This window comes from Cynara cardunculus (genome assembly GCF_001531365.2).
Source record: "Cynara cardunculus var. scolymus isolate 2C chromosome LG 5, CcrdV1, whole genome shotgun sequence".
Lineage (NCBI taxonomy): Eukaryota > Viridiplantae > Streptophyta > Magnoliopsida > Asterales > Asteraceae > Cynara > Cynara cardunculus.
The window spans coordinates 30,473,085-30,493,740 of NC_037532.1; the positions used below are offsets into that span (position 1 = coordinate 30,473,085).

The window sequence follows — 20,656 nt, forward strand, 5'->3', positions numbered from 1 at the left end:
ACATTTATAAAAAAAATAATTCCAAATAGACCGCAGTCATTGGAATTATTACCAGTCTAAAAACATTTATATCAAAACTTCATTTTTATGATAAAATAATTCCCATCAAAATATTTCTATCACAATCCGGTCATCAATTATYCGGTTTAAACACTTAGGAATAAAATCCACTTTGTCCGGATATCAAATCCGGTYAACACACCACACATGCATTGGACGGTTTAACACTTAAAAACAAAATTCATCTTTTTGTCCGGATAACAAGTCCGGACAACATTCCGTTCAAGACTTGACCGGTTTAAATAAACCGCTCTCCATGTGGTCGTATTCCTACTTCTCAGTATATAATCATAAGTAATACTGCCAATTATAAACCGTTCAATACTCAACCGGTTTATCAAACTCTGGACAATAAGCCGTTCAAGGCTTGTCCGGTTTAAAAATAATCCAGACAATAAGCCGCTCAAGGCTTGTCCGGTATAAACACTTATCCGGTCACTCTATGTTCGGATAAACACTTAAAACAACAAAATGTATGGTTTCTTTCTAAGGAGTAATAACATGAAATAAGCAATTGAAACCAGAAGTAGAGCTTGTGCAAAAAGATTTATAAACCACTCAACTTAACAAGCTTTTGAAACCAAAATGCTTGAAATCAACTTGAATCACCAACACTTGAAATCACCCTTTTGCAATCCGGACAACTCTCTTTTCTTTAAAGCACTCACTTTCTCAAAATGGCAGGGAAAAGATAATGAAGAGGCTAAGCCTCCTTTTTATACTACCCAAAACAGGAAAAGTCGGCTAAACCACCTTCCTTTCCACCCTTTCCACCTCATGCTTAAACATGCACATGCATACACACACATACCTACTCCACGTATGCATAACATGCATGCACCCATATATTTATATATATATATATATATATATATATATACACACTCACATATATATATATATATACATATTCAATTAATACACAATTTCACATACCGGCATGTATCAATTTATCATGTAATCACGTAATCTTTAATCAAATAATCACGTATTAAATACCTTGGGTAATAACCAGGATCCGGTTATTACATAAATGCTAGATGTTGCCTTCTCAATCTCTCTGCCAATTGATTCAGAAATGAACTTATGGACCAAACCTTCAGATCACAAGATTGGGCCTGGCTGACCATGATCACCCTCATCTTACGACGAATCTAACAGAATCAAACATAAAAGAAAAATCAGTAACAAAGAACTCCAAGCTTGATGAAGAGCTGCAATTGTAATTGCCAAATATAAATCTCACAAGAGTTGAGCATCAAATTAGTAGTTAAAAAAAGAAGGTATGGTATATACCTGTCAGATTTGGCTAGATTGTGCATAGCAGGTCCTCTTCAACTGGTTGATACGCTTCTTTGTAAAGCCAATGCAAAACTTTCTCAATGTGTAATTGTCGGTTGTGTTCACATCAACATGTGCCTCGATCAAAGACTGCCATTTGCTGACAAGAGACCTCAGTTTATTCATGGTGAAGTCCATACCCTGGATAAAAGAATGCAAAGTTAACATTAAAACACCGTTCACTATATAAAAGAACAAAAAAACAATAAGATAAACATCATACCCAGAAATTGGTTAACACACTCTTCCCTTGGACATCCTCAACTCTCAGACGGATCTTTCTGTAGGCATGATCCTCATCATTTTAGAGGTCGGCTAAGGATATCTCAAAGACACGATGTTTYAGTCCTTCTAAAGCAATTTGATTGGAAAAAAAAGAACATTTAGGCTTCAATTTCTAAATCCAGGTATCATAAAAAATGATAATTTCTAATACACAAAATAAGATTTCCATGAAAAGGTTGTATGGTTCAAAAAAGGTGACAGCAACGGTACTTCAGGGGTTCAAATCTATTCTAGGCACTGAATCACCTCCCCAATCCCTTGCGTAGCTTCAAATTAGAATTTTCCGACACCTACAAAACTAATGCTGATCCATTTGTACCCCATAAAGAGCTGGAAATGTTGATGGAGGATTAGAAACATACACAAATCCTTATAGAACTAACCATTCTTCCTTAAGTTCATACATAGATGTCACCAAAAAACAAAACTGCCATTTGAATCAAACCAATCAACCAGAAACTTCATGTTCACCTGCAAATATCATCAATCAATTAAAAATAACCCATCTTAATTTCCTTGGTACTCATCCATCATAAAAACCCAAGTATCAACAAGACTAAAATAATAAACTTAGATCATCTGCCTCACAAGGTTAATATGAAAGATCAATAATCTCATAAATTTTAAACAAAAAGAAAATACATAAGCAGACAGTAGTAACTTTGTGGATGGCTCAAGTCAATAAAACTGTAAGTCGCCTTTGAAAAACCTCCACAGGATCGTTCTTGAAAATCGCCTGAATCGTGCTTGAAAATAGCCGAGTTACAAAAAAAATTGAAGACATAAGGATACAGCAGTCAAATATTGAACACATCTCAAACCGTTGTTGATAGGTAAATATATTTATATGGATCAAGCATCTATCAACTAATGGTTTATTTGTAACTGTCAAGGGTTATCATCTTAGAAGAGCAACTATGGTTTAAATGCATGTGAAGTATATATATGTCAATACTATATTAAAACACAGTTTCATTAGGCAGTTACATTATAAAGCCAAACAAAACAACATAAACAGGATAACACAAGATTATGGAAACAAGGTTTTAAGGGTATATCAAGGTTTTAAAGAGTTTGGGGCAAACAAGAGTATTATAACAAATTAAACAACTCTTTTTCATAGACAACATAAACAGGATTAACACAAAAACAACTCTAATSGTGGATTAAAAGACGACCATTTTGACTATAGAAAAGAGGAAACGGTACCTATATGGAATATTCAAAGAATACTAATAATCTATCTACAATATGAGATATCTGTTTGTAGGTTTTGCCATCAGTATATGTGATTGAATTATTACAAGCTTCGCTTGAAAACCCCTAAAATGTAATTAAAAAAAAACCCTTAAAAGAAATAGCCATTTTCATACTCTTCTAAGTTTGTAGTTTGATTAAGAACCAGATTCAAAAATAGCTATTTTCATACTACCTTAAGTATATAGTTTGATTCTACAAAGTGAACTATGCATAAAACCAACAGATCCATAAAAACCAGAAAACAAAAACACAAATAAAAACGTCTCCCCATCCATAGCCTTTGACTCTACTCCTCCATTTTCAATTATACGAGTTAACACCAAAACATACCTTAACCCATAATCTTTCCTCAGCACAAGAAACCAATCACTAATAGTAATTTTCAATTAAAAGTTCCAGTTCTAGTAATTTTCAATTAAAAGTCAAAATGCATATCTTGATTTGAAGATAGGTAGTATCAGCTAAAATGCTTCAACCAATCATTCAAACAGAACATAAATGAAATAAAAAACTTCAAGTGAGGTGATAAAGGCAAACTTGAAGTTCTGAGACAATGAGACAGTGAGGTGATAAAGGCAAACTTCAAGTGATGACCAAAGAGACAACAGGTCAATAGAGGGTAAGGAATGGGACTGGAAATTGATTTAATGTTGGGGCTTGGTTGGGGGAATTAGAGGGTAAGATATACAGGTAATGGAAATGATTAGATATACAGGTAATGGACCATTCATGAATTCACCTGCCCACCCCCTCCCTCGACCGACAACCACCGTCCCACTCTCTCCCCCCTCTGCAACTCACTGCCGCACCCCCTCTCCCGACAGAAACACACCGATTAAGAACCAGATTCAAAAATAGAACCAAACAAATTAACTGAATTAGAACCAAGCAAATGAGCAAAATAAACCCTAATAATCCCTAACTTAACTCACCTTTTGAAAACCTCCACAGAATCGCCTAAATCGTGCTTGATAGATAAGTAGTGCTTGAAAATCACAGAATCGATTGAAACCTCCACAGAATCGTGACATGAGCGATGATTTATAAACACTCGGAGTCGCCTGAATCGTTGCCTTGGGGACTGAATCGTCATCTCTGTAATCGTGGAGCGAGGAGAGAGCACGATAGAGAGAGCCGGACATTGGGCAAAGTTGTGTTCGGAAGAGGAGCGTCGTTTGGAGCGTGGAAGCGATAGAGCCAGCCGGATGTGTGCTTCATAGGATAGTACTTATATAAAGTAGCATAGAAAAGTTGTACATTTTTAATATTTTAAGACTTTTTACATTAAAGAATAATACCTTATGTATGTTAAGATGTTTTTAAGACTTTGGGCAAATTTGTTTTATAAAGTAATATAGATAAGGAGCCATGTATGTAATCTCTAGATGACCCTGCTTGGTTATTTTCGTCCAATTGAAAAAAAACAAACTAAAAATGAACAAAACGAAGCCGTTTAGGTATTTTAATCAATTTCAGTTCTAGAAGTGTTTTTTTTATTGTTAAATTAATAAAATATTTAATATAGAACTATTTTAATTAAAAAAATATTAATTAAATCTAGTAAATATAAATCTAACTATTATGGTGGCGAATGGCGACGATTTTAAGATCACACACATTCCTCTGTGTATCTAAAGTCACCGGAGAAAAATGGCGTCTCGAAATTTCCCGGCGATGCCGACACCGTCGTCGTTGCTATCGGCGTATGCTTCAATGTCAACCTCAATCATGCTCTTCCGTACAATGTTTGACCAGTTCTTCCCCAGACAACTGCGACGCTACGTCGTCGACGCCGTCCGATTCTACTGGAAACCTAAATCCTCAAAACTCACCCTCATCTTCGATGAGAAAGACGGAATGACCTCAAACCACATGTTCGATGCCGCCGAAGCCTACCTTTGCACCAGAATCAATCCTGATTCTGACCGTCTCAGGTGATTGAGCGTAAATTAATCGTTTTATAGGATTTGATTTGGAAAATCTAGAATATTCTTGATCGGGATCAAACTTATATCTTCGATGATCATAGGATCACTAAAAACGTCAAAGAAAAGCACATCAATATCAAGTTTGCAGAGTCTGAAGAGCTAGTAGATTCGTTTGAAGGAATCTCGCTTACATGGAAGTACATCAGTCAGCAGCCACAACAAAGGTCCGGCAGCGGCGGCGGCTATGATTTTGGTCAAAATGGTGGAAAGAGTAGCTCCGGTGGAAGCTTTACACCGGAGAGAAAATACATCGAGCTGAAATTTGACAAAAAACACAAAGAGATTATAATAAGTGCTTACTTGCCATCGGTACTGAAAAAATTTCAGGAACTCGAAAACCAGAAGAAAGTCGTGAAGCTCCATAACCTCCAATCCTACGGCGGCGGACCAGGCGGTTTCAAGGAATCGGTGAATCTGGACCATCCATCAACGTTCGATACATTGGCGATGGATCTGAAGATGAAGAAGGCGATTATCGACGACTTGAATCTGTTTTTGACGAGGAGGGATTTCTATAAGAAAGTAGGGAAGGCATGGAAGAGAGGGTATCTATTGTACGGTCCGCCGGGGACGGGGAAATCGAGTTTGATTGCAGCCATAGCTAATTACCTTAAGTTTGATATCTATGATTTACAGTTGATGAATGTTGGGAGTGATTCGAGTTTGAAGAAACTGATGTTAAGAACGTCAAATCGATCCATACTGGTGATTGAAGATATCGATTGTAGCATACAGCTGCCGGATCGGAAGGGAACTGCTCCGGCCAAAATTTCCGATGGTAGATCCATTCGTGATTCTCAGGTTTGTTTCTTTCCTCTTTAAACCTCTTGATACTCTGAATTGCAAGTGGAATCATACATTCACCAATTTTGTCTTCCTCTAAACCACGGATTTACACCAAAACTATGGATTGTGATTATGGCACACAAGAGTAATTCCTTATTTTTGTAGTTCTCGTTATCGGGCCTTTTAAATTTCATAGACGGGCTATGGTCGTGTTGTGGAGATGAACGTATCATAATCTTCACCACAAACCACAAAGAAAGACTCGACCCCGCATTGCTTCGACCAGGGCGAATGGACGTGCACATTCACATGTCATATTTGACCATTGACGGGTTCAAGACACTAGCAGCCAACTACCTTGACATTCACGACTACCATCGTTCTTTTAGGGAAATCAATGAGTTGATCAGTTGCACCAAAGTTACGCCCGCGGAGGTGGCTGAGGAACTCATGAAATCCAACAACGTCGAGCTTGTGCTCGAAGGGCTTGTGAAGTTTCTCAAACGTAAGAGGACGAGAGATGAGGAAACTAAAGAGGGGATCGATAATGGAGATGATGGAGTCCATGAAGATAAAAGAGCCAAAACTCTTTCATTGATTTAATAGTCGAATGCAATCAACAATATTTCTAACAATTTTATTTGATTCAACCTATTAAATATAATGTACAAAAATTAAAGATGGGCCAAAACGATACGAGTCGAATTACATTCGGCCAAAGAAGCAGGGTGTCTAGTGTGAGGTCATCCCTATGTGTTACATGTCCTACTCGGAAGGCGAAGTGAAGAGATTAGATTATAATTCTGACTAGTGATGGTCAAACCGGCCCGGCCTGGCCCGGGATCGGGACCGGCCAAGGACCGGTTATAGTACCGAAATCTGGACTTGTTATATAGATTTGGGGTGTTTCGCGGAACCGGTACCGACCGGGACCGGGACCGGGACCTGCCCGACCTGATTTTTCAAAAATGTAGCTATTTTTTAAAAAATGTAACCGTTTTTAGCCCTTTTTTTTGTATTTTTTGCTTTCTAAACACTATATATAAGTGTTTTAATTGAGGGATTTACATACCAAGTTCTCGATTCGCAAAAAACGCAAACAAACGTTCACAATAAATCGGTTTTTCGATATATTTTGTAAGACAATGTAATTTTAATTATAATTAAACGCATTTTTAAAGTGTATTTGAGTGACCCAATTACAAAATTTACAATGTATTAAAAATATATATCATTAAAAAAATAAAATAAAAAAGTATTTTTAATTACCGGGACCGGCGGCCCATAACCGGTTACAATAAAGCTTGACTGGTCTCAACTTTTTCGACAGGGACCGGGACCGGTTACGCCGGGACCGGTTATGGCCGGTTATAAGAAATATTGGGACTGGTTGGAACCAGCCCGGGACCAGTTTTTGGCCATCACTAATTCTGACACAATTTTGTTCTTGTCTTTTATGACTTTCAAAGACGATTTTCTAAATTTTGTTTATGTGATTACGATGATGTGTCTTACGTCATGGCTTGCCATTAGAACTTTGTTTACAGGGGCGGACCTCTGAAAGCCCGAGCCGGGTTCTGTGCACCGATCAATCGAATCTTGCAAGTAGAAGTTTTTTTGGAGTATGAAATATGCGCCCACTAGACTTTGAGGGGTGCTATAGGATATTAGAAGATACAATAGACATCAATAAGAAAACCGAAAAAGTCTCTCGAAATTAACCGAAGACTTAAAAATCTCACGTTTTGCGGGCCTTTAATCCATTTTAAAGGTGCAACCCCTGGAAACCGTAACATGATTCAGAAGCAAGATCGAATCGGAGAGAAATATATAAGTTGTTATCTACCGGCTAAAATTAGACATGTCTTTTGCTTTCATCGAACTTTCTTGCCCCTATGCTTAGGAATGGCAACGGGCCGGGTATTAGTATCCCCGTCCCCGAAACCGATAGCTAAAACCGTCCCCGTAACCGTCCCAATCCCCGTCGGGAATCTTATCGGGGATCCCCTTCGGATTCTCGCGGTTTCCCCGATCCCCGTTGGGGAACCCATAAGGGTAAAAATTATCTTTTTCCCGTTCACCGTTGGTTATAACCGAACCCGATCTGAAAAAAAAATTACAATATGCTAATTTTCACGATTAAAAGTAAATTACAATTTTTTAAAGATGTAAGTTTAAATGTCTCAAAAATAATCGAACCAATTATAAACAATGTATTAGACTACAATATAAAACTAAACATAAATTCAAATGTCATACGACTAAAATCACGATTTTAGACAAATAAACTAGACTTTTTTGTGAGATTTATTTAGGTTGTTAAGGTAAAGTGGATGAAAGTCTTTTAAATTTTAGTGTCATCTTTTTCTTTTAATGATATTATATATATAGGGTTGGGTTCACGTGAGACCAGCCTGTTTTCGTGAGACCTGTGAGACCACATTTTTACACGTAAACTTCACAGCAAAAACATTGTGAAGGTTTAAAAAAAGTCGACCCTTCACAGCAAAAACACTGTGAAGGTTTTAAAAAGTYACCTTCACAGCATTTTGCTGTGAAGTTTCAAGTGTAAAATGTTGGTCTCACGGGTCTCACGAAAACAGGCTGGTCTCACATGATCCCAAGTCAATATATATATATATATATATACATACATATCGGGCCGGGTCGGGTCGGCCGATGATCACCGCCCCCGTCCCCATCTCCGTTAAAATTCCCGAATTTGTCCCCGATCCCTGCCCCGTCCCTGATAAGATGTCCCCGAACCCGGCCTGAAAGTTTTGGTTTTCGGTTTTCACCATTGGTTTCGGTTTTTTTTTTGCCATCCCTACCTATACTTGTTACTAATTAGCTTTAAAAATTGAGCAGGTTCATGGTTTTATAAACAACTCGATAACATAATAGATCATATTAAGTATATTAGTTCCTCGCTCGCATAAAATATCACATGACAAGTGAACTTTAACTTTCATACAATACAATAGGATGTTCAAATACATACATATGAGACTCTTACTTGGTCTCACCTCGGTCAACTAGACTTGGGTTCTAATTACTTAGTTGTGGTGACTTGGGTTCTAAGACCGCAGCCTGCAGATCGTGGCTTGCCATTCACTTCGTCTTCGTCATCGTCAGGTCACCACTCTAGGTCGTGCCAACGTACCAAGAGTCAACCAGTTTCACTCTATAATGGTTCAATCCTTCTCGACAATTTCAACCCACTTTTTGATTCTTTTTGCATTAGGACCCTTCATATAACTCTTAAAACCATAAATTTAACGCAATAATCATGCTTTAATTCAAGTTTTACTCGCTGATCATACGTCGAACATAAAACGTCCATTTTTAGTTCAGTTTCTCATCTTTATAGATCTATAATCATCCTATTTCAACAACATTTCTTGCTACTATGTTATATGTACAAGCTTTAAATCATTACCCTAAATCGTTGAAACCTTCTTGAGAAACTTTAGTGTTCCTCAGCCCCCCCCCCCCCCCCCCCCCCCCCTTTCCATTTAGTCCTATAATTCTTATGTCCATTTCGTCTTTTTGGTCTCATTTAACATATAATAATAGTAAAATACTTCTATAAACAAGGATCGGTTTTTTCGCAAGATACGGAATGTATCGTCAAATATTCAATATGATTCCACAAGATCTAGTTTCGTTCAATGAGATTTTCACCTCATACGGCTCCTCGTTCAATTCTTTCGAAGTTATTGGATCCTTTTCCGCGTTCGAGAATCATCTCCATTCTTCCACTCCGTCCCGAAAAGTAACTCATTTGTACATGTATCATATATATCATATGTGAGATAGAATAGAAATGACATCTGTTATGTCAATGACACCAAAAGGATATTAAATGAATGGAATTGGGATAAAGATGGAATATAATGAAATAGAGCCACTTTGAGGGATCGAAAGTTCGATTCTATCTAAACTACTCATTTTCAAATGATATCCACATCGTTCATAAAGATTCATTTTTTATTTAAAAAATTTCTTATAATTTAATCCATAACAATTTTCGCATTGAACCCACAAATGCCATATTTTTGGTTAAATACATTCCAACCCCTCAACTCATTTTTCCAAGACTTCACATAAGAAAATGCACTTACATTTCCGTAAATGTGTTCTTTTAGTAAATTATGTTTTTAGTCCATGTGGTTTGTTAAAATTATTATTTTTGTCACTATGATTTTGAAATTACGATTTCCATTACTATGGTTTATAATTTATTGTTATTTTCGTTCTTATAATTTAAATTTTACTGCTATCTTCGTCCGGGTGGTTTGCATTTCTTTGCAACCTTAATCCTTCATACTTGAAAGTGAGAATCAACCTCAAGAATAAAAATAGCAATGTTGTGCAAACTATAGGGGCGAAAACAACAATTTTAAAACTATAAGGACGATATTCACATTTTTTTAATAAACCACAAGGATGTTTTTCTCTATCTTTTATAGCAACTTTTAATTTATAAAAAGTAGTATTGAAATCTGAATTAATAAGACTTTGTTTTATAAACTGATAAACGTCTGAATTTGTTTACATTGCCTATTTTATCCATTAAAAAATTATAGTTTTGAATTTATACATGTTCACATATTTATCAATCATCATTACGAAAATTACATGTAAATTATATATATTTAGCATTCTTTTAAACGAAAATATGTCATAAACGGTATTTAACACATTTGAATCCTGTTAAAATACATCAATTGAGAGAGATGTGGATTGATTTGATAAGGATTGATTGAGAAAAATGATTGATTAAGGTTAATCAGTTGAGAAACACAGTTGTTGAGAGTTTGAAGAACAATAAGAGACAAATAAGAGATTGGTTTATCTCTTATCATAAAAGATAACTAACAAGAAATGGACATATTAATTAAGTGTTATATAGATTAAAATACTAAATTACACGAATTTTAAATTACACTAGTGGTGAACGTCTCTATCATTCGTTAGAGACCCTCATGTGTTAATCATGAAGGAGACGTTCTTGTCATTTTACAAAAATTAAGTGTAAAATTATGTAAAACTTGAGTAGAATAGAAGCAATCAAAGCCCCAACCCCCACACACCGACAACCCCTTGTGAGTGTCTCCTATGGCAACCCTGAAGAAAGTGAAAATTCCGAACAAAACACACACAACAACCATTGATGACCACCTATCCTCTAACCAAATGTCGAATAGGGTTTTTAGAACCTTCTTTTAAGAATACTATTAATAGAAAGTTGGACCGAAGTCATAAGACATCTCCAAGCATTATAAATACAACCATTCCTTTCATTCCAAGGTATCAACTTAAACAATCGATAAACCAGAGATCAATAAAAGTAGGTTTATTTATTTTATCTTTAATTACAAATGCTTGCACATACGCGCTGTAAGCTTGTATATAAAAAAATTTGATTAAATACCCCCTCATTTGACTAGCGCGTGAGGGCTTAATGGCGGGCCTCAATGGACATTACAGACAGAAAGGAGTGATATAAGTAATTAATTGAAACAATGAGGACAACTCTTGTAAATTTTGAAACTAAGGTGACAAAATTGTAAAATTTTCACAAACCACGAGGAGAGGAGGGTTGGTAATAAACGTATATTTAACATTACAAACCTTCAGCAATAATATCTAAAGTTAGTATAATAAATTTAAGTTTTAACACAAATAATTCACTCAGTTTAGTATCACTATTGTCTTCATATATATCTTGATAACGTAATTTTGGAGAAAAATTAAACCAACATAGTATGTGTCATAACCGGGTTAATTATGGTTCGAAAGTTTGGGGTTGATTTTGAAAGGTTGTGAAAAGTTGAAGGGTGTATTTTAAATAATTGGTTTAAAAACTCCACGGCCTCTTGTGGTAAATTATATATGCTTTTTCTTTTTCTTTCTTTTGGTTATTGAGAAATAAGATTAAGGGGCCGTTTACCAAACGCTTACTCGGGTAAGTGCTTACCAAGTAATACTATCTCACCGGATGAATACAATAAGGACCAAGAATCTTACTTGGTAAGAGCGAGACAAGGATCAGAAGTCTTACCCAGTAAGTGAGGGCGATAGACTCTTACCACGGTAAGCACTTATCGGGTAAATTATTGTATACAGTGTCGTTTTGGTGGACTAAAATTTTACCCAGTAAGTACATAATAGTGTTAAATTTTACCAGTAAGCACTTACCGGGTAAGTGTTTGATAAACGGCCCCTAAGAAGTAGAAGTTTTGGTCTCTGGGTTTGAATAGTAGAGAAAGAAGAAGAAAAGTTGCATGTTAAATATTTGAATTTGTACAAGTATACTTTCTATTTGTGATCAAGGTGAATTTTATTTCAAAATCTTAACCTGAAATGCTTTTGATAAGAAACTTGCTGGGTTTCAAATTTGGGTGTTTTCGGATATAGCTATTTGTTATTTGTTAGCATAATTGGGTTTTTGATATTGTATTATCATTTGTGGGGGTGATATCGGTCTACTGAAATATCGGCAGGAGAGGTGTAAAATGAGATAAGGATGACATAATCCGCATGAGAGGTGTAAAATGGGATAACACATAATCGACAGAAGAAATGTAAATTGGATAAGGATGGCATAATTATAAATGTTTTTACTTTAAGAAATACATCAATACATTGGTTTACGTAGGCATGTCATCAGGGTAAGGGTAAGGATGGGGCTTGTTTTGTAATCCTCTGCCCCAATAGGTACGGAGATTAACATCTCGTCCCCGGTCAAACCCCATAAAAAATATCCATTAGTTTGAATCTACCGGAAATCCCCGACCCTGGTTTGAGTAACAGCCCTCGGCCCCGGTTTGAGTCTATCGGGATCCTTGGACCCCGAGACCCGTTTTAGCGGAGAATCCCTGTCCCCGTTCAAGTCGGGTGAACCGGGTTCACCATCGAATCGAAGCAAATCACCATCCTTAATTAGATGACATTAACTAATTAGATGAGTTAACTAATTAATCCAAAATCTTTAATGTTAAATGTTGAATTGATCCCCTCTAAGATGCTTTTACTTGTAGTCTTGTCTTCTTTCAAAATTTTAATCTTATATAAAATAAAAACAAATATAAAAAGACAAACACACACACCCCCCATCATTAATTAATTATTTAATTTTTTATTAATTACATTAATTAATGTTGTTGAACACCTTATTTAATCATTCTAAATCTTGAGTTATTATGAAGAAGATGATGATTCTTAAAATGGAGGAGCTTTTCTTTTTTGTAAAGAACAACCATGATATAATCTTGGCTGTTCTGCTTTCTGGTTTAATCACTCGGCTTCTAACAACGAAACTTAGGAAATCATCGGACGCCATCCCAGGACGCCTTGGTCTTCCTCTTGTTGGTGAAACATTCTCGTTTCTTTCGGCTACTAATAGCGACAAAGGCTGTTACGATTTTGTTCGTCTTCGCCGATCATGGTAATCTTGATCTCTATCTCTTGTTTTCTTGCTACTGTTACAAGACTTGCCAAGTTTTTTAGGATACTTTTGAACTAAAATGTCCTTTGAGCTTTTTTTTTACAGGACATGGACGCATAAATGCGTTCTATTAACTTATGGTAACATCTTTACATATGATGTATAATTGTGTGGTCCTATAAAACAGTCTATTATATGACATTTAGACATGTTTTGACATCCTATAAAGTGGGTTTGTTGTAGTTTTTGATTACTTGTTTTGTAGCATGGAAAAATCATGTACATGGATTGACTAGTTTAGGTTGAGTGCACTACAATAAAATCGGATTTATAGAACGTTAAAAATGTCTTAAAGTGTTATAATAAAATACTTTATAGGACTTTAGTTTATAGGATCAAACAATTATAACATATATAAAAGTGTTACACAAGTTTATTAGATGATTTATACAAAACTGTCATACTAATTTTTTTCAATGACATTATTAGAAAATGACTTATAAAAACAAATTTCTTATAGAAAATGTGTTCACAGGACATTTTGAAGAATCTTCTTATAAAGAAACTAATATAACACTTTTTTTAAAAGTGTCCTAAAAACTTGTTAAGTAGCTTATGAACAGTCTTATAAATTTATTGTAAACTTTTACATAAGATAAATAATTATTTAGTCTTATTTACGAGAACTTATTATTATGATGGTCTATGTACGATCATCCTCTATGCTCCAATTTGATCTAATTCACGAGCATGTTGTTTTAGAAGGGTCTTACAGGACCAAGAAGAAACTTAATTCCCCTGAATGAATGTATTAAGACATTTAAACATATTTGACATCCTATAAAACTGATTTTATTGTAGAAGAGGTAGAGTGATATTTGATTGAAATGATGGAACTATGTATACAGGTATGGGAAGTGGTTCAAAACAGGACTTTTTGGCAAAGTTCATGTTTTCGTCCCGAGTGTTGCAGGTGCGAAAACGATTTTAACAAACGATTTTCAGTTGTTCAACAAAGGTTACGTGAAATCTATGGCGGATGCTGTTGGAAAGAATAGCTTGCTTTGTGTACCAGTCGAGAGCCATAAACGAATCAGGCGGCTTTTGTCCGCTCCTTTCTCCATGGATTCTTTGTCCAAATTTGTTCAGAAATTTGATAAGTTGGTCTCCGAAAGATTCGAGAAGTTGGCTGAAAATGGCAACAGTTTTGTGGTTCTTGATTTCACCATGAAGGTTATCAGCTTTCGATGACTCACATAGCATTCGATGCATAAAATTTGCACTTTGTAATAATACTTGATGATTCAGATAGTATTTTATGCATAAAGATAAAAATTTGATAACATTTGATGCTTTATATTAGAGATGTACAAGATCCAAGCTTTTTAAAGCCGTTTTCAATGAGCAGAATAAAGGCTCAAACTTTTTTAGGCCCAAGTCAGGCTTTGGGGTTTAAAAGGGGCCCGATCGGGCTCTTCTTGGTTGGCTTTATTGGGCCTTTTTGGGCTTAGCCATTCTTTTTCGGGCTTTTTTAAGTCGGCTTTTTTGTACTAGGCAGACTTGCTCCCAAAATTTCGGCTTGATCGGGCTTAGAGGCCTTGCTCAGACTGGGCTTTTGGCTCACTAATCCCAAGCTTTTTCAAGTTGGGCCTTGGACACGCTTCAGACTTGGGCTTTTTTGTACATCTCTAAAATTCCAATAGCATTCGATGCATAAAGATTCACAAATTTTTGATGATATTTGATGATTCAGATAGCATTCGATGCAATGTGTGATATGTTGATGAGCATCACAGATGAATATTTGCTGAAAGAAATGGAAAAAGACTTCACTCCTATTTCTAATGCTATGCTCTCTTTTCCATTCATGATTCCTGGCACTAGATACTATAAAGGCATCAAGGTAGACTTACTCCCAATTTATATTCTTTTATCAGTTTATAACAAATAATTATGCGTTCTATGTAAAAGTGTTACCGTAAGATGTTAGAATATAACTGATCATCCTAACAACTTTTTTTTATCATTCTGTTAAAACAAAGCGTCGTATAAACACGTATTTTGATAGTACACGTGTTGTTATAAGACACTTGTTTTCCAATAATGTCACATAAAAAGACTGATATAACGTTTTATTTCAAAAATGTCTTGAAAAACTTTTGATGGCGTCCAAAACGTCGTATCAAGATGCACAAGTGTTTGGTTCTATAGATTTAAGCTTATATAAATCACCAGCCTACTATGATACATATTCAACGTCCCATAAAATCGATTCTATTGCAGTAGTGGCTAAGATGGATGGATTTATGCAGGCACGTGAAAGAGTCATGAGATTTTTCGAAGAAATGATTGCTAGTAGACGGAATAGCAAAGAGGTTAATGAAGACTTTTTGCAGTCGATGTTAGAAAGAGATTTGTTTGCAGCAGACGAGAAACTCGATGATTCAGAGATAATGGATAATATGTTAACATTGATAATAGCCGGGCAGACGACAACTGCGGCTGCAATTATGTGGAGCGTTAAGTTCTTAGATGAGAATAAACAAGTCCAAAACACGTTAAGAGTAAGAAATTATATCTGTTAGAGTCTCATATCATCTAAACTTGGACCATTTTCCTTTATATATGTATATATGTAGATATTTTCTCTTCTCAATCGCTTTTTTAGAAAGTGATTAATTCGTTTCACATTTTCTGACAATATCATCCGCAACATATGTCGTCAAAATCCATATTTGGCACATAAAATGATCGTGTTAAAATGAAATTGCAGGAAGAACAGTTGTCGATACTTAGAAATAAACCAGAAGGGGCTTTTCTTTGTAAAGAGGATCTTAACAAGATGTCTTATGGCTCAAAGGTTACAAGTTTTTTTCGGTTTTCCTATTTATATCAATCCAAGATGGATAATTTATTGTAGTTGGTCGTTATTAATGGCATTTTTTTCAGGTCGTCAAAGAGACACTAAGAATGTCGAATGTGTTGCTATGGTTTCCTCGTGTTGCTCTTGGCGACTGCAAAATTCAGGGTAAGTGCAAGCCCTACAACAAAACCGGTTTTATAAAAAATCAAATATGTTTAAATATCATAATAAACTGTTTTACAGAACTTAAGTTTACAATATTAAACAATTATATGTTTCATATGTAAAATTGTTATAATAAGTTGATATGATGTTTCTGGGTGTCATAACAAGTTTTTAGAACATTTTTTAAATAAATTGTCCTATTAACTTTTTGTAAGACATTTTTGAAATTGTAATATGAACACATTTTTTATAAGACAATTGTTTAAACTAAATGAACGTTTTATTTCAAAAGTGTCCTAAAAACTTGTTAACAAACCAATTGTTTGGTCCTGTAGATCCTGTAAATCAATTTAGTAGGACATGTAGATATATTTGACGTCCTATAAAACTGATCTTATTGTCTTTTTAATCTGATTTCTTGGAAAATCTAAAACAAAACATGTATAAATGACGGGTGTCGAGTCCGGCAAATAATAGAATTTATAAAAATAAGGCTATTATCTCTAAAACACAACTTGTGATAGCGATAAGTAGGGTTGTCTCCTCAGGGACTCGGTGTTAACCGTAAGTCCAAGACGTAACCGTGTGCAAATTCATAAAAAAAATGTGTGTATATAAAAAAGGGGGGGGGGGGGTATGGAAAATTGATAAAAAGCTTAAAAATGCAAAATAAATTGAGAACTTTAAACAATAACGAATAAATTCTAATGATGAGTATAACTAGTTCTTTATCAAATCATGTATCATTGATTTGTGTAAAAACATTTTCTCAATAGATTTTAGACCGGTTGTGAGTGTCAACACGTGCCAAACACTCCGCTTATCTTTATAATTAAACTAGCACGAGAAGCTCAGTAGATTAGTTCCTAATTGATTAAGTTGATTTTAGTCACGGACGTAAAATTCAACCTACCAATTGCCTTAAGTAATAAACAAGCACCAATCCTAACCAATGAACAGAAACCTGAACATTTAAGCTAGATTACACAGTCCTATAATGCAAATCAATGAACTTGGTTGTCTATTGATGCACTATTTGCTACCAAGCGGATATTAAGAACAATTACGGATTCCTAATCACAACTAGCAATTCAAATTTAGGCTAAAGGATTCAAGGGATCCTTCTCAAAACCAAAATCCCAAAAATGAAAGAACAGTTCTAAACAAGAATTGTGCAAATAAAATTCAATTAAGTTTCAATGTTTAACAAGTCTCAACAAAATTCAATTCAAATTAGCTATAATCCCATCACTAGAAACAGAAAATTAGCAACTCATAATTCTAATTCGAAACATAAATTAAACTTACTAATGGTAGAAAGCAGTAGAGCATAAAGTTCTTCCCGAATTCTGGTTCGTTTATGTCTCTCGATTGACAGCTTCTCCTTCTAAAAATCCTCTCAATTGACAGCCCTTTCGACCACTTTTGTTTGCTACCTGGCTCCAATCGAACAGCCCTTTGCTGTCCTCTTCGATCGCTCCCCGTGTCTCCGACTTCTCCAATCGAATAGCCTGCTGTCCTCGCTTTCCCTCCAATCGAATAGCCTTAAATCGCACCTCCATCTCTCTCAATCGACCCACGTTTGGCTGCCCACGTCTCCCGATTTCTCTCGCTGCCCACGTCTCTCTCTCGATCTCGATTTCTGGTCTGGGCAACAGCCTTGGGCTGCTGCTGTTTCTTTTTCTTTTCTTTTTGTTCACGGGCTGCTGTTATGGGCAGCAACCTTGGGCTGTTGTTTGGGCAAAAAAAAACACATAATCAACAAATTTTCTCAACTTTAATGGCCTCATATAGTTAGATTAACTTAAATTAAATTGGCCCTTTTTAAGCATATATTTAACATTAATTGTAAGGTACTTTGACGTAAAAATATATAAATTAACACTTACCAATAAAATGCTTTATGATTCTTTGATTATGGTGGTGCAGAGTTTGAGATCAAGAAAGGATGGCATGTTAATATTGATGCTACTCATATACACTATGATCCAGAATTGTATAAAGATCCTTTGCACTTCAATCCATCAAGATTTGATGTACTAAAATACCCATTTCATTACCATTTTTCCATCAATTTATTTTATAATTGTTAACGCAAAAACTTATGAAAATTGACAAGATTTGTATGTTCCAGGAAATACAGAAGCCTTACAACTACATACCGTTCGGATCAGGGCCTCGAACGTGTTTAGGGATCAATATGGCAAAGGTGACGATGTTGGTCTTCTTGCATAGGCTAACTAGCGGATACACGTGAGTTGATGGTTTCTTTTTTCTTACTGTTAGAGTCTCACAACGCCTAGATTTGGACTGGTTCTCATTAATATAAGTTGGAGAATAAAAATCTGTTGTCCCAACCACGATCCCACATTCTATTCACGTCCACCACTCACATCAATATACATCATAAGAGAGACTCACATAATTGGTGGGACAAGAAGGGGACTAGGGATTTCCGGATAACAGATTTTTATTTGGATTTTCGAATACCAGATTTTTATTCCCAAAATCTCATGTCCCATTTTTGTCCACCAATCACATGGAATCTCCAATCTCTGCTTATTTTGAGAGTAAATTAATCGGGTTCTACATATTCTCACGCCTGATACTCGCAATCGTTCTTCAATTTGATATTCATTTTGTTAACAACTTTCTTGGTATTCCTTGTAGTTGGACGGTCGATGATCAAGATCTTAGCCTCGAAAAGAAATCCCACATCCCTAGACTGAAGAGCGGAGTTCCGATTACATTAACATCTCTAAAAGATTATCAGATTTGAAAAAAAAATCATAATGTTCTTTTAGCATTTCATCGATATATAGATGACGTTTCTAAGTTTGGGGATATTATTTAAAGGTGTGCAAGAGATATTTATATACTAGATATATGAACTATATTACACCAATGAAAGTAGCGTTTACATTTATATGTTAATCAAAAGATGTAATTTCACGTTGTATGATATGAAATGTATATGTAATAGATAAAGTTTAAGAATCAAATCCATAATTTATTCTATAAAATGTTATATTTATATGGTATTTAATTATGGGAAAATTATAAAAATAACCATTTTATACAACTATTTGCCACAAAATAACCATGTTTTAGAGGTTTTACGTCCATACCCACATGGATCGCCCCCGGGGGGCGATCCGTACAAAGAGTCTAATAAAAAAAAATCCAGCCTTAAAAGACGAGATTACTGATCACCCTCGTTGACCGGGCCACGAATCGCCCCCTTAGGGCGAGCCAGACTGTCCGATCGCCCCCCAGGGGCGATCCAGCCTTTAATTCTTTTTTTTATTTTTTTGCGGTATTTTTAATAAAACTGATACGCCATTTAAGTTGTATTTTTTAACTTTTTTAGAACCAAATTTCATGGGTAAAGGTTTAAAAATAAACCATGATAATTATGGAGACGCAAAAATTATTTGTAATCGATTTGGGTTTATGAAATTTGACCTCTATTTCGTCATTTTGTGTTTTTTATTTAACAGTTAAGGGATGTTTTTAATAAAAATGAAAAAAAATACATAAAATGTGTCTTTTTACGTATTTAATTTTAAATTTCATGGTTTTTCGTTATATAATAAGACAATGATAATTGTGGTTAAGAAAAAAAAAATTAGCTGATTTTTGGAGAAAAAAATCAGACATTATATCTGATTTCGCGGTTTTTCATGTTATGACACTCTATGACGTCGATTTGACGCCGATTTGACGATGGATTTTGTTTTATTACTTAACATTTTATATAAATAGGCGGTGGGGGACCATAAGTCACCATCCATCCCCACCACCGCTCGTTTTCTCTAGAAAAACCGAGCGAAAAACCGAGCTTTGACCATCTTCACCGACCATCCCGACCAAAAACGACCACCATTCTTCGACATACCGTCATAGACCACCGTATAACGACATCGATGACCTTCCGTCGCCACCGACCACCGTGAACCGCCGCCGTCGGCCACCATCCGCCGCCCTCCGCCACCATCTGCCGCCACCGACCACCGTCATCCGCCGCCATCCACCACCTTCCAGTGCCACCAACCACCGACTGCCGCCATCCACCACCCTCCGCCGCCACCAACCACCGTCAACCGTCGCCACTATGGAAACACCGGTAAATAATCTATCTCTATATGTATATGTATCTATCTATATATATGTATCTATCTCTCTCTCTCTCTCTCTCTCTATATATATATATATATGTATCTATCTATATCTATGTACCGTTTATATCGCTTTTTTTTACGTTATGCATCTCTATATATATGTATATACTTTACTGCAATTTATATCGTTTTTTTTACGTTACGCATCTCTATATATATACGTTACCGCAATTTATATCGCTTTTTTACGTTATGCATCTATATATATATATATATACACGTTCGGCCATATCTACCTCCCACAACGGTTTTGACTGTTCGGGAGACCGGATCG

General features: G+C 35.6%; 2 protein-coding genes and 1 pseudogene across 2 annotated transcripts; 2 read left to right on the forward strand and 1 right to left on the reverse strand.

Annotated features, from left to right (window-relative positions):
- Window positions 1-4,088, reverse strand: part of LOC112512986 — an 11,988-nt pseudogene extending 7,900 nt beyond the window's left edge.
- Window positions 4,089-4,596: 508 nt separating this feature from the next.
- LOC112513402 (AAA-ATPase At5g17760-like) lies at window positions 4,597-6,368 on the forward strand. The gene is made up of 3 exons (XM_025119652.1): window positions 4,597-4,880; window positions 4,976-5,735; window positions 5,886-6,368. Exons 1-3 carry the CDS (start codon window positions 4,597-4,599, stop codon window positions 6,321-6,323), a joined length of 1,482 nt encoding a protein of 493 aa, XP_024975420.1. The 3' UTR covers window positions 6,324-6,368.
- Window positions 6,369-12,936: 6,568 nt separating this feature from the next.
- Window positions 12,937-19,173, forward strand: LOC112513433 (cytochrome P450 90A1-like). The gene is made up of 9 exons (XM_025119699.1): window positions 12,937-13,173; window positions 14,082-14,406; window positions 14,927-15,076; window positions 15,486-15,737; window positions 15,947-16,033; window positions 16,123-16,201; window positions 18,131-18,237; window positions 18,336-18,454; window positions 18,872-19,173. The coding sequence occupies exons 1-9, from the start codon at window positions 12,938-12,940 to the stop codon at window positions 18,978-18,980; spliced, it is 1,464 nt and encodes a 487-aa protein (XP_024975467.1). The 5' UTR covers window position 12,937; the 3' UTR covers window positions 18,981-19,173.
- The last annotated feature ends 1,483 nt before the right edge of the window (window positions 19,174-20,656 follow it).